Here is a 13,641-nt window from a genome sequence, read left to right as displayed (position 1 = left end):
AGTACCACCACGCCACACTGGATACCCTGCGAGCCCTAACTTCTCGCAAACTATACAAGAGCATCCACCCCGGCATTCGATTTGGCCATACTTCTTTCGACCAGATAACCTTCCAATGAGCACAGAAGTACCAAGCTCCGGGCCCTCAGGGGAGCCTTGCAGGAGTGGATCCGTCAAGCGGGCCAGACAAATGCTGGATGCCGGCGTGCGTCCAGAACGAGCCTCGCCACCCCAGCAGATGGGATATCCTCCAGTCCCGAGGAATGTCTCCCATCAAACACAATGGCCTCTTCCTGATTCGGGTCTCCCACCGCACCCGATCAATGAACATCCTAGGTATTTGGTTCCCCGTGGTCCTCCACCTCCGAGACCACCTCATCCGAGTGAACTCCCTTCGCCATCCATTTACTCAGAAATGGATGGCCCAATCTCAGAAAGGAGCTCGAGTCCAAGCCAAAGACCTCCCCGTTCCTTCTCACAACTTCAGCCGCATCCGCTAGCGCAGTCGCGCCGGCCGGTGAATGATGATGCCCCTACCAGTCCCACCAGCACAATCGACATGACTCCTCGAATATCGATTGCAACAGAGGATTTGTTTAGACAATCTGTGGCTTCGTCAACGCCTTCTGTTCCTAATATGCCCCAAGTTCCACCTACTTTTCTGCTGTCCGAGTCCGGTCTTTCTCAGGATGACCCCAGGCACCGGACGGCAGGTCTTGTGGCACCGCTCAATGCGCGAAAGCCTGGCCGGGCTCGTCAATCATCTATTCCTCCCATCCCAGAAGCATTCGCCGACCCTCGCTTTACAAAATGCTCCGTCGCGTCCAGCCGAGCCATCCCTTCAAGTTGGGGATCTGGTCCCGCTGAATCCGAGATTCTCGGAGCATATCTCGACATGGATTCAGACGATGGCCAGCGCTCACCAGGCCTTCAAGAGGATGATACAAGCCTTGTCCGAAGTGCCAGTGTTGGAAAGCGAGGAAAGCCGACAATGCGTACCATCCTCAAGTCTAACCCTGTTTCCGTTGTCAGCATGCCATCACCCACCCAGGAGGAACCCACCAAGAACACAGCAGTACAATCTATCGGGCCGGGAGCTGCTGCAAGACAAGTGCCCCGTATACCAAGCCAATTACGAAACTCGTCTACTACAGCATCGAGTGAATCAGTGAAAGGCGTGGACCCGGAAAAGCCACCTTTTGCCCCGCATTATGACTCGCCCTCCGATGCGCGCCTCGAAAAAGAGCTCGAGGCCTTCGGAGCGCTGCCTCGCGCAGCGCCAACAATGAGTGACAAGAGACCTGACGGTCGCAAGCCTCCTGCTTTGAATATGCATGCGGTACGGGATGCAGAGGCTCGTGGGAGCCTTTCCAGCCTATCTGATTTGATTCGGAGGGCGACAAAGCTCGCATCGAATTTGGATCATGGGAGAACCGCCAGCAAAGCTAATAATCTGGCTGGTGATGAAGCAGGGTTCAGGGCTGGAATGGGTGAGTCTTTGGGATCTAGATCACCATGTGGGAATCTTGAAATAGTACTAACTGCTGTGTGTGCTTAGGACACCGACCACGCAAGTCTGGCACTCTATCGGACATGCTCGCCTCCTTCCCTCCACCGGGTTTGGCGACACCCGAAGGTCGCGCATCACGCACATCATGGCCCTTCTTTGGACGCTCTAACTTGCGTAACGTTGAGCAGCTTAACTCCAGTGATGACGATCCAAACGTTCCCCGACGCAAGAAGACATGCTGCGGAATGCCACGGAAGATCTTCGTGATCCTCTGCATCGTACTGTTCATCATCGTCGTTCTCGCGGTTCTTCTCCCTGTGTTCCTTGTCGCCGTGCCCCGCGAGAAAGCCAACTCGTCCTGTGCTGAAAAGAACGCTTGTGAGAATGGAGGTGTGAGTGTCTCAGCCGGTTCCCAATGCTCGTGTGTTTGTGCGAACGGTTATACCGGCTCAAAATGCAATATTGCGGGTGATAGTAGCTGCACCACCTCCCTGATACGTAACGGATCGAATGCGACCATGGGCAGTTCACTCCCTACTCTGTTCGAGGAATCCAAAGCAAAATTCGACATCACCCTCGACTCCGTCACCATCATGGCTATCTTCAGCATCAACGACATCTCCTGCAAGACCGAAAACGCTCTCGTAGCTTTCAGCGAAGTCACAAATGACAACACGAGCAAGACCCGCCGATCCGTACAGTCGATAGCCGACTCGGTCCCATCTGTCTCGACAACCGACCCCACACCAGTATTGGCTGTCCGTTCTGAGGCCACTATGAACGGAATCCTATACGACGACTCGGCATCAAGCAAGTCAAGTACGACCACGTCGACACCCACACAAACCGAGACCGCGACGACCGCCTCCGCTACCAAGATCAGCGCTCAATCGACTGCCGTCAAGCCAGCCACGTCCACGTCCACTGCGACCAGCGTTCCCGAGAACGTCGTTGAGTTTTCTCGGGTTGCGGTGTTGTATATTCTGCAGAAGACAGGCTCACTTGATACGGCTCTGTCCTCAGAGGATGACATCCAAGGGTACCTGGTCGATTCCTATACGAACACCACTGAGCCGGCCCTGAAGGTGGGAGCATTTAACGTGGATTTTGAGAAGTTGACTATCACGCTTCCCAATAGCACGGTGAAGGCGCAGTGAAAATATGTTAAGGGAAGGTGTATATAGGGTTGTCTATATGGGTCTAGGGTCAATTTAATTATGTATATTGGGTTATTAGCGTATTCAATGATGTACCTTGTACGGAGTACATAGTCGATGTGGTCCAGATTTAGGGTTTTCAGATCACTTGGTCGATCATTGCCTAATTGGGAAAAGAGATATCGGGAAATGTCGTGATTCCGCGCGGAGGTGACGTGCTTCATCACATGACCTCAGCCTCTGCAGATGTGGCGTTGGGCTAAGACGTTTTTGGATGGTCCAAGTTATACTCCAATTGTACGTTGTACATTATCCACGTACTTCTATAGACTTAGATCTTTAAATACAAGTCATGCAGATGAGGATCTTAGTCAAAGGGATCGTCTATTTGCCCCTGAAAATCCAAAATGGCAGTGTACAAAGTACGGAGTACTCCATATAACATAATATGTTGTAGATCATACTTCCGCGGGAGCTTCGTCAACTCTACGTACACTTCTACCAAGTACTTTGTACAATTGCAAAGACCTACATGTGTACATGTACGGAGTACATATATGAATAAAACCATTCAGGATCCCCGCCAGATAATAATAGCCCTAAGATCCATAATAATAAAACATTAACCGCCTGTACCCCCGAGGAAATCGTCCAGCCAAGACTTCCACCGGTCCCCACTTGTTGACGACTTCTGTTGGATGTGGATGGTGCAATCCACACCCCTCTCTCCTACAGGAAATTTCTTGATAAGCAGTACCTTTTCCCTCTTCTTTTTTTTCTTTTCTACTTTGTACATTACTCTTTTCTTTGATTTTACCTTTTGTCCTTTTTATATTCATCATGGCCAACGCCCCTCACGGTGGTGTCCTCAAGGACCTTCTCGCCCGCGATGCTCCCCGCCAGGTTGAGCTCGCCGCTGAGGCCGAGACTCTCCCCGCTGTGACTCTTTCTGAGCGCCAGCTGTGTGATCTCGAGCTGATCATGAACGGAGGTTTCTCTCCTCTCGAGGGTAAGTGCAATTGTCTCTTTTGAGATTCAAAATGTTCTTTTCTTTTTTTTTTGGTGGAGGGGCATGGACAATAGAGGGGCAATAACTAACCTTCATGCAGGTTTCATGAACCAGGCAGACTACGACCGGTATGTGTGACACGAATGATCCTATTGGAATGAGAAATCTATAACAGCGGCAGCTGACAATATGCATAGTGTCTGTGAGGAAAACCGCCTTGCCGATGGCAATGTGTTCTCCATGCCCATTACCCTCGACGCTAGCCAGAAGGTCATCGACGAGAAGAAGCTCCAAGCTGGTTCTCGCATCACCCTGCGTGATTTCCGTGACGACCGTAACTTGGCTATTCTTACCATTGACGACATTTACCGCCCCGACAAGTGAGTTTCACCTCTTTTTCTCTCCATTTCATGATTCGAAACCGGTCGCACTGTCGATCCTTATTTCTGTATCCTCGGATACCTTGTTTTATTATTTTTATTATGGACATTTGATGTCACATACCTCGAATCCTTACCCAATGAAGTTGGGAGTGGCCTGTGCTATGGTGGGGCTTGCTGACGTGGTTCTCCCCTGATTTTAGGACTAGAGAGGCTAAGCTCGTCTTCGGCGGTGACCCAGAGCACCCGGCTATCGTGTACCTGAACAACTCCGTCGAGGAGTTCTACATTGGTGGCAAGATCGAGGCCGTCAACAAGCTCAACCACTACGACTATGTCGCCCTCCGCTGTATGTTCAATTCCCCCCCGTTCCGCTAGTGAATCTGGCTAATATATCCTTTACAGACACCCCCGCAGAGTTGCGCGTCCACTTCGACAAGCTGGGCTGGTCCCGCGTCGTCGCCTTCCAGACTCGTAACCCCATGCACCGTGCCCACCGTGAGCTGACTGTCCGCGCGGCCCGTTCCCGCCAGGCCAATGTCCTGATTCACCCCGTTGTCGGTCTCACCAAGCCCGGTGACATTGACCACTTCACCCGTGTCCGCGCATACGAGGCCCTCCTCCCCCGCTACCCCAACGGCATGGCCGTCCTGGGTCTCCTCGGTCTGGCCATGCGTATGGGTGGTCCCCGTGAGGCCATCTGGCACGCCATTATCCGCAAGAACCATGGTGCCACCCACTTCATTGTCGGACGTGACCACGCCGGTCCTGGTTCCAACTCCAAGGGCGAGGACTTCTACGGCCCCTACGATGCCCAGCACGCCGTCGAGAAGTACAAGGACGAGCTCGGCATCGAGGTCGTCGAATTCCAGATGGTTACCTACCTCCCCGATACCGATGAGTACCGCCCCGTTGACCAGGTCCCCGCTGGCGTCAAGACCCTCAACATCTCCGGTACCGAGCTCCGCCGTCGTCTGCGCTCCGGCGCCCACATCCCCGAGTGGTTCTCCTACCCCGAGGTTGTCAAGATTCTGCGCGAGTCCAACCCCCCTCGCGCTACCCAGGGTTTCACCATCTTCCTCACTGGTTACATGAACTCCGGCAAGGACGCCATCGCCCGTGCTTTGCAGGTTACCCTGAACCAGCAGGGTGGTCGTTCCGTCTCCCTGTTGCTGGGTGACACCGTCCGCCACGAGCTCTCTTCCGAGCTCGGCTTCAACCGCGAGGACCGCCATACCAACATCCAGCGCATTGCCTTCGTTGCCACCGAGCTTACCCGCGCCGGTGCCGCCGTCATTGCCGCCCCCATTGCTCCCTACGAGGAGTCCCGCAAGTTCGCTCGCGACGCCGTCTCCCAGGCTGGTTCTTTCTTCTTGGTGCACGTCGCCACTCCCCTCGAGCACTGCGAGCAGTCCGATAAGCGTGGCATCTACGCTGCTGCTCGTCGTGGCGAGATCAAGGGCTTCACTGGTGTCGATGACCCCTATGAGGCTCCTGAGAAGGCTGATCTCGTCGTTGACTTCTCCAAGCAGAGTGTGCGCAGCATTGTGCACGAGATCATTCTCGTTTTGGAGAGCCAGGGTTTCCTGGAGCGTCAGTAAAAGTTCTATAAGGTTGTGTGAGGCTTGGTGTCGATTATATGTTTTGCTGCACATGAGATAATGTGCTGGGTCTTTTTTTTCTATGGATTCCCCTGACTTAGATAGTTTCAAGTTGCCAATAGATTTGGTTTGATGGTCTAAACTTCCACACTATAACCAAGCTTGGAGTGTATTATTCCAGGATAGATGAGTAGATCCATATTGTAAGGTGGTCACTTTCAATATATAGAATCAATTCCTCGAATCCTCCAGCTCCTAGAGATAGAGAAGAAACATGGACATATTACCTGTAATTGCATATCCGAAAGATATATATGTACTATATCTAGACTACCATAAACTCTAGATCTACAAGAGACTAAGAAATCCAGGGAAAACCATGTTGAATTTAGAGGCATCTACCCTGGCTATATCAGAGTTGATATCAGAGCAACCTCTCACTTTCATAACCATGACGCATAAACCAAAACTGAAGGAATCATGAAGCCACAGTAAAAATAAAATGCAAGGGGGAAAAGAGCGAAGTGAACAGGGGGAAACGCCAGGGGGAACACACGATGTCGTACAAGGGGGTAAATTTGCCAAAAAAAAACGAGTTTTAGCCAAAATAGAAAAGAATAAAAGATTACCGAGGGAAAAAGATTATCAAGTAGAATAAAAAGAATGGACCCCTGACAAGTGTTGAGGTCAACAGAGAATAGGAGAATAAAAGACTTCCCAGCTGTTGGTTGACAGTCCTGGGATTGCCAAAGAGCAAAAGAGGTGTTGCGGAATAAGTCGGTTCTTTCGAGCGAAGTCCAGACAAGTCCACAAACACGAGGTTGTTAAGCGTAGTATGACCAGACTTCAATCATTTCTTTGCTCCCTTGACAGATTTAATAACACGTCGAGCCGCACTCTTGACTCCCTTACCAAAGCCGCCTTTGGTAGTGCTTTTAGCCTTGGGGGCAGGCTTCTTGGCCTTGACGGGGCTCTTGGCGGGTGTCTTTTTCACAGGCTTGCGGGGAGAATCTCCAGAGCCCTTGGAGGCAGCAGCGAGAATTTTCTTCTTGGTCTCAGCGGAAGGCCGCTTGAGCTGGGATGTGGTCTTCTTGGGAGAAGCCGGGGTTTCCTTGGCTGCCTTCTTAGATCGGGGAGCACGGACAGTGGCCTTAATCCGGCCTGTGGCTTTCACGGTTGGTAGCTTGACATTGGTCTTCGACTTGACAGTAGTTGTGGTTTTGCCCTTGGCCGTTGTCTTGGTCGTCTTCTTCCCACGAACGGTAGCCACGGCCTTTTTCACGCTGGCCTTGATGGCCTTGGACTTGGTCATCTTGGGCTTTTTGCCTCGAGAGGAGTCGTCGCTATCATCGCTATCGGATTCTTTTGTGGCCTTTCGCTTTTTGCCGATGACCTTCTTTGTAGTTGCCTTCTTGGTGCCCTCCTCGGCCCTTCGTTTCTCGAGTTCTTTGGCACGTTGCTGCTTATCCTTCAGCCGTGGACCAAGGAAGCCTCGACAGTTCGTTGACCCACAGCGACATTGTTGAACATTCTTGTTAGAGTAAGGACTGAGATAGTATTAGCACATGGTCAAGTGGCTTGATATGCAAATACTCACTCAAAGTTGTAGTCATAGCTCAATTCCTCTCCCGTCGAGACTCCTCGATCCCCAGCGAAGAGTGCCATGCGTGGCTTGCCAGCAACAGTCCACTTCTCCATACGGCAGTTTGGCTCACAGGCATGGTTAACAAAGCGAGCAATAGACCCGCGAGTAGCATCAATGATCATGTTTTGATCGAAATACATGAGATAGTAACACTGGTTGATGAGGTCAATAAATGGTAAAGCACCAAGAGTCACAAAGGGCACATACGTCGTTGTTTTTGTACACTGTCCTCATCCTCTTCTCGCACTCAAGCTGGGTGAGAATCTCGCCGGTGTACTCCACAATAATCTGGTTGGGCTCGAAGGAACGGTTGCTGCGGACGCCATACCCGCGATCTTTTGTCTTGATGACTTCGACTCCAATGTTATACTTGCCTCCGGCCTTGGTCCGATGCTTAAGACCCTCGAAATTCCGGTTACCGCACTCGGGACCCAGCCTGCAGTTGCCGTTGTCACACTCGTAGAACATATAGCGGTTCTGGCAGTTCTCATCACAGCCAGTGTCCTCAGTACACATACAAGTAGACAGCTCGAGGTTCTTATTCGCTTTCCAGAAACTTCCGGCATCACCAACGAAAACATCTAGACTGTTTGTTAGCCCTCACTTCATGTGAGATACTCGACATGCCACTCACTCTTGTTAGTCTTGCGCCACTCGTCAGGCTTAGGCTGACCAGTTGGTAGTGGCGAGAAAATATCAAACGGCAGCTGGTAGTCTCGTCCAGTCTTCAAAAGGCGAGCGCCCTTGAACATGGGCATGGGAAGGATGGTGCGGTGCATGGGACCGGTTCCGGTTTTCTTCGAATTCTTACTCCGACGCTGCTTAGGAGGCGAGTCCGAGGGTTCTTGTCCTGTATAGAGGCCATGCGACAGCCATATCTTGCGCCTAGGTCGCGGTGAAGCAGGTACAGCCGGTTCCTCTGGTTCAGAAGCATCTTGATCTTGGAGATTCGACAAGTCGCTCTCAGATACTCGACGCTTCTTCGATGCAGGCTCGTTGGCTGTCGAAGGAGGCGCCTCGTCTTTCGACGGGGCAATATTGCGAGGGCGAAGACTAGAACGCCGGCCAAGATCCTTGTCTCCCAGACCTCTCGTGCGCTTTCCTAATATACTGCTGGCCCGGCCGACCAGATCCGAAGCTTTATCCATTAGACCGAAGCGACCTGACCGTCGTAGAGATTTGCGAGGAGAGGTTCGGGATGGGAGCGGCTCAGCCGTGGCCGCTCCTTCATCTTCGGCCAATGCCTTCCCCACACGCTGTCGTAGCGTCCTCTGCTGAAGTTTCATATTCATATCCTCAGATTGCAAGTCATGGGAAGACTTTGAGACCGGTGTATCGGGGGCCACAGTGTCGTCGGCCACGGTATCATCGTCGGCTGAAGTTCCGTTCCACAAGGAAGATTCCATCACTGCAATACTGTGGCGCAGAGAAGAGTGTGATCGTTTGGCTTTAGCAAGACTGTCGACGTAGGCCTCGCTAGATGAGGCCGCGGGTTCCTCGTTCTCGGGTGTGTTGTCTAGTGGCTCACCGGGGCGCAACGATGCGCGTGCAACCCGTGTTGACCTTCGCCGTCCTGCGGGTTTTTCGTCGGTCAGCGCGTTCTCGTTGTTGCTTGACGTCTCTGAGCGGCTATTTTCAGGTGTCAAGAGTTGTTGTGGCACGTCAAGGCTCATATTGTCATCGGTAGGCTCGGGAGCCAGGACGTCGGGAGCCGCGGACGCGATGGATCGGGACGTTCGTGGCGCCATTTTCGAGAGAATGAGATAACAAGAAGGACAATTCCACCTGGAACCGCCCTTTCGCTATCGATGTAGAGCAACTGGCGCGTGTGGTCGGGCTGGATGGGGAAATATCAGGGGAAGGTGTCGGATCGAAGAGGATCAGCTTCCCGCGCGCTTCTTATCAATTTGGGGTGAGGGTCTGACGCGTGCAACAACACTTTCGAACACTCCAATCGTATAATTTCCCGACCTAGTAGAGTACCAATGCAATAAAAAGAATGAAAAAAGCAAGGGAGAAGGAGAAAGTAAGCATCCGCTAGGGCTTACAATGTTAGATCTCGTGCCCTGGTGGAATGCCGAAATCCCTCACTCTCGCCCCCACATGAACATGGGAGATTCTACTGAGAAGAAGCGGATATATGGATTATTCTAGCTGTGAAATACACAGGGTGATATCAAATGTCTAAACAAATGTGAACATATAGTCCTACTAGGACATAGAAAGAAAAGGCTGGTTCGGGATAGGGTTGCCCATTCCCAGGTATGTAAGTCACAACAAGTAACAGGATATAACAGGATAAGAAATAGATCATGAAAGATCAGTATAAAGAGGGGATTATGTCTGCGCCAGGTGTAGCAAATAAAACAGAGATGGCAACAAGAAGGGTATGTGTGTAATGTAGTGATTAGAAAGTGATAGATGTGTCCACGGGTATGAATGGTCCCTAGAAGAACAAAAATAGGGGTGAAGAAGAGGAAATCATGAACATCTTTGCAGATCGTAGCCGCCGAACCAAGACCGACAGGCAAAAAAACGACTTTTTTGTTTTTAATCCTGTTGGGGACCAACATGTTGCATCTCAATGCCTTGGGACTCGACATCTGGGACACGGTACCTGCGCTTTTGTGAGTCCAAGCGTTGATCGCCGTCTTCATACCGCTGCTTGAATTGCATGTAGGTAGGAGGCCGAGGACGCCCAAGAACAGCAATCCAATTTTTGAGGATATTTCCTTGGGTGAACGGTCGATGCCGGTCAGTCTTGGAAAACTTGTGCGAGTTGAGATATTCTCTGGTAGTTTCGCCACGGCCAACTAGGAACAGATGATATGCCCAAAGCGACGTAGGGTATGGCACTGCAACCACGCCATATATCACCATGGCCCATGGCACTCTCCATTTGGAGATTGCCGCCCCGAATGATATGCTTTCCTGGGACCGGTAGACCAAGATATGTGCCAGACTAGCACCGATCAAAAAGAGAGCCAAGAGGGTGCAGGAGCTGACGAAAGTAAAGAAATAGCGATAGTTTCGGCGACCAACACAATTATTGAGCCACACACAGTGATGGTCGAGGGTTTCGACACAGTTGTTGCAGACACGGCAGTGATAGCAGCGAGGAGGCCGCCAAATATTGCATGTCTTGCAGTATTTCACAGGCACGTCCATAGCAGCTACATCTGAAGTAGCGAGCTTGACCATAACCCAGTCATTTGTGGGCGGACCAAGCGCCAGAGGGTCGTCTGAGGAATCTGGCTGAGGCATAGGATGTACATTCCGGGGCATAATCTAGCAATATCATGTTAGCGACCACGAAACCCAATCAAGACCGAGTCACTTACTCCAGGATCGACAACAGACGCATGCACAAACGACGAGAAACACACGTAGAAAATGTAGGCAAACACTATGGGAATAGCAGGAGAGATGTTATTCCACAGCCAGGGAGCCCTAATTTCAGAAGTTAGCCATTGGCCTGATGCTCACATCAAGTGGGTTCACATACGAGAAGGCAAAGAACAACGCCGAGGGCACAACGATTAAAAGACCCGTTGCAATATTGACAGGTTTGTCTCTCGAGTTCTGGAACCGCCCCCCGCCGCAGAAGAATGTGTTACCGAGGAAGTACTCGTAATTATTGCCCGGATTTGTTTTTGGTAGAGGGGGCTTTTTCACGTCGAGGGGACCTGGAGAGGAGCCGGCGGAGGAGAGATGTTCGTGGCCTTGACGGGCCCGAGACTCGTGGGCGTGTCCTGCGCCCCTATTTTGCAATGACAGGAATGACAGGGGTGATTTTGGTGGTGCATCCTGCGCGGCATGTCCTGTATAGTTGGCACCCAGGTTGAGACGCTGGGGCTTCTCCTTTTGATCTCGGTCCCGCAGTAGTCGGACGCTTTCACCCAGACTCCTGATAGTTGTGTTACCAGTGGGGCTAGCGTTGGAGGTATTTCGGTCTGGAATGATAGGATCTGTGAACTCTGTTCCTCGAGACGGAGGAGGAGCTTCCATATCAGCCGGAGGCTGAGATCCTTGCGGGACTGTGCTATTAGAGGCCAAGCTCCTCCTGTTGTTGCTTCCGTGCTCTGTCCAGTCATCGATGGATGAAACCGTCCCTTTAGTCACAGGGCGTGTTCCTCGGTGTGCCTGTAATCGTTGCGAGCTCATGGGCCGAAAGAATGCCTGTGCTGTCAGGGACGGGATATGTGATCTACTCAGTCGACTGCCCGAGCTACCAGGTCTGCTGGTCACTTGGCTGGGCGCATTGATCGAATTCCGGGTTGTGGGTGGACCACGCCTGGATGAAACAGAGGGCCGGGACTGGAGGGGAGGGGGAGGTGATGTGTAAGATGGTGTTCGCTCTCCATCTTCATCTGTCACTCGGGACGAAATTCCGCCTACAGAGGGAGGTCGAGGGATCCCTAGTACATGTTGCGGTGCCGATCCCTGGTTTGTGTCGCCATTATCCGGACGATCTGCCGAGTTTTCCATGGCCGTGGAAAGATGTAAATATTAACAATTGCTAGATGGGAATGCGCGCTATCATATTGCGTCCCTAATTGGCAATGGCGAAGGGATGGAAGCGAATCGCGGTGTAACGTAGGCAGCTAATATCGACGGGATAAGGTGAGTGTCGAAGCGGAGCAGAAAAAGGAGTGACGATGGAGCCGAGACAAGGTCTAATGAGCGAAAGTAAATAAACGGATCAATCAAGGTCCTATTAGTCCCATTAGTCTCAAGTCCCAATGCTGAGTTCCACCAACAAACGCGCCGCAAAGCTGGGGCCAGGGTGCAGAGCCCCTGATGGAGAAAACCGGAACAACATACCTGAGGCATAAAACAGCGATCGAGAGGCCAAACAAAGTGTAAAGGCCAATTACATCACAGAATAAACACCGGAATGATCGTATATGCGTCAGCAAGTCGAATAATTCGAACCACAGAATATCAACCAACAGGAAGCTCGAAAGTCAGGACCCAGATTGCTTGAACCGGTGATGACTCAGCGTCACCTGATATGCCGGCAACATCATTCGACGTTCATGATTCTCTCCCACTACCCCGTCTCCAGTTCTCTGCCCACGAATTCTCCTTCCAACGCACGCTCGAATTGCTGCAACCATGTCCTCAATCGCTGCTCTGGCTACCCGCCGGGCTCTGACCCGCCAGTCCCTCCTCCGCGCTCCCCCGCGCCGCTTCAGCTCCTCCAAGGTCGAGGAGGCCAGCCTCGACAAGGCCGGCAAGCGTGATCCCGAGCTCTACGTACGGATCCCACGGAGCAATTGAACCACGCTCGAGCTTTCATACTAACTGCTATGCGTCTAGGTCCTTCTCGGTGTCATGTCTGGTGCTTTCCTGATTGCCGGATGGTGAGCATCCCTCCCGAAATTGCCCTACAATGCCTCAATGCCCAAATGTCTCGCCCCATTTGCGCCACTGTGACGTATCAGCACTTCTGGGATTTTACCCAATCTACCTACAATCTACCTACTCTCAATGGCGCATGCACATACAATGAAAAGCAAGCACCACGATCGCTAATCAGTTCGGTATTCGCCATAATATAGGTACTTCGGCCGCAAGCCCACCTCCGTGAACTCTGAGAGCAACGTTCGCATTGGCGAGAGCGCCATGCCCTGGCACGGCGAGTCCGAGGATGGCAAGGTCTACAAGTACCAGTACCACCCCCACGGTGACAAGAGCCAGCCCCTCCGCGCTGCTCCCAGCGCCATGAACACCGTCATTGTTCCCAATGTCACCCTTCCCGAGGTATGAATTCGCTAGACCTTTTCTTTTTATGCCATACGAGGGAGCACTCCAGAACTTTTTCACACTATCATGTGTGATTGCCTCGGCTATTTTGGTAGGAAATGCTGACATTAGCTTCTTTCTGACAGGATCTCCACGAGAAGTTCAACAAGTACGGCAAGGAGGAGTGGGACTACTGAACGGCTATTGATTAGCCATAAGAAGTGCCTTGAGAAGTCAAATGAAGCGAACCGCCGTTTCTTGCGGCCGGCTGCTGTACACTAAGACCGGGGAGAGGAGAGTGCTACGTGAACTTGCCATTGGGATAGCAAGAGATTTGTGCATAGTATCCGTATTCAGATTAAGAGTCAATTGGGAATAGCTCTCTTTCTTGCGTTATATCCGTATTATGCTGGCTTGGTTACAAGATTTGAATTATCAATCTAGAACCATACCTTACAAACCAGTTGCCTAAACACTAAAAGTGGCCAACTAACTACCTATGATGTTATGAATATAGCACAAAATCTGCGGATATCAGTGTCAATTATGGCAACACTAAAAAAAAGCTAACATGGAATAGAGAAATGGACA

General features: G+C 51.5%; 5 protein-coding genes across 5 annotated transcripts; 3 read left to right on the top strand and 2 right to left on the bottom strand.

The window, feature by feature from the left end:
* Positions 1-115: 115 nt before the first annotated feature.
* N7455_008445 (uncharacterized protein) lies at positions 116-2,667 on the top strand (the record flags this gene model as incomplete). The annotated part of the gene is made up of 2 exons (XM_040958965.2): positions 116-1,490; positions 1,559-2,667. 2 exons carry the CDS (start codon positions 116-118, stop codon positions 2,665-2,667), a joined length of 2,484 nt encoding a protein of 827 aa, XP_040810564.2.
* An 840-nt stretch (positions 2,668-3,507) lies between these two features.
* sC (sulfate adenylyltransferase) lies at positions 3,508-5,657 on the top strand (the record flags this gene model as incomplete). The annotated part of the gene is made up of 5 exons (XM_040959042.2): positions 3,508-3,676; positions 3,777-3,804; positions 3,874-4,056; positions 4,260-4,405; positions 4,462-5,657. 5 exons carry the CDS (start codon positions 3,508-3,510, stop codon positions 5,655-5,657), a joined length of 1,722 nt encoding a protein of 573 aa, XP_040810565.2.
* An 850-nt stretch (positions 5,658-6,507) lies between these two features.
* Positions 6,508-9,050, bottom strand: N7455_008443 (putative histone-lysine N-methyltransferase (Ash1); the record flags this gene model as incomplete). The annotated part of the gene is made up of 4 exons (XM_040958986.2): positions 6,508-7,204; positions 7,255-7,454; positions 7,510-7,883; positions 7,937-9,050. 4 exons carry the CDS (start codon positions 9,048-9,050, stop codon positions 6,508-6,510), a joined length of 2,385 nt encoding a protein of 794 aa, XP_040810505.2.
* Positions 9,051-9,852: 802 nt separating this feature from the next.
* erf2 (palmitoyltransferase ERF2) lies at positions 9,853-11,790 on the bottom strand (the record flags this gene model as incomplete). Its single annotated transcript, XM_040959058.2, has 3 exons — positions 9,853-10,590; positions 10,644-10,752; positions 10,808-11,790. 3 exons carry the CDS (start codon positions 11,788-11,790, stop codon positions 9,853-9,855), a joined length of 1,830 nt encoding a protein of 609 aa, XP_040810567.1.
* A 630-nt stretch (positions 11,791-12,420) lies between these two features.
* On the top strand, positions 12,421-13,247 carry N7455_008441 (uncharacterized protein; the record flags this gene model as incomplete). The annotated part of the gene is made up of 4 exons (XM_040958989.2): positions 12,421-12,561; positions 12,625-12,668; positions 12,867-13,068; positions 13,197-13,247. The coding sequence occupies 4 exons, from the start codon at positions 12,421-12,423 to the stop codon at positions 13,245-13,247; spliced, it is 438 nt and encodes a 145-aa protein (XP_040810525.1).
* Between the last annotated feature and the right edge of the window lie 394 nt (positions 13,248-13,641).

This window comes from Penicillium solitum (assembly GCF_028829755.1).
Source record: "Penicillium solitum strain IBT 25940 chromosome Unknown utg000005l_segment0_segment0, whole genome shotgun sequence".
In the NCBI taxonomy this organism is placed as follows: Eukaryota; Fungi; Ascomycota; class Eurotiomycetes; order Eurotiales; family Aspergillaceae; genus Penicillium; species Penicillium solitum.
This window is presented reverse-complemented; position numbering and strand designations above follow the sequence as displayed.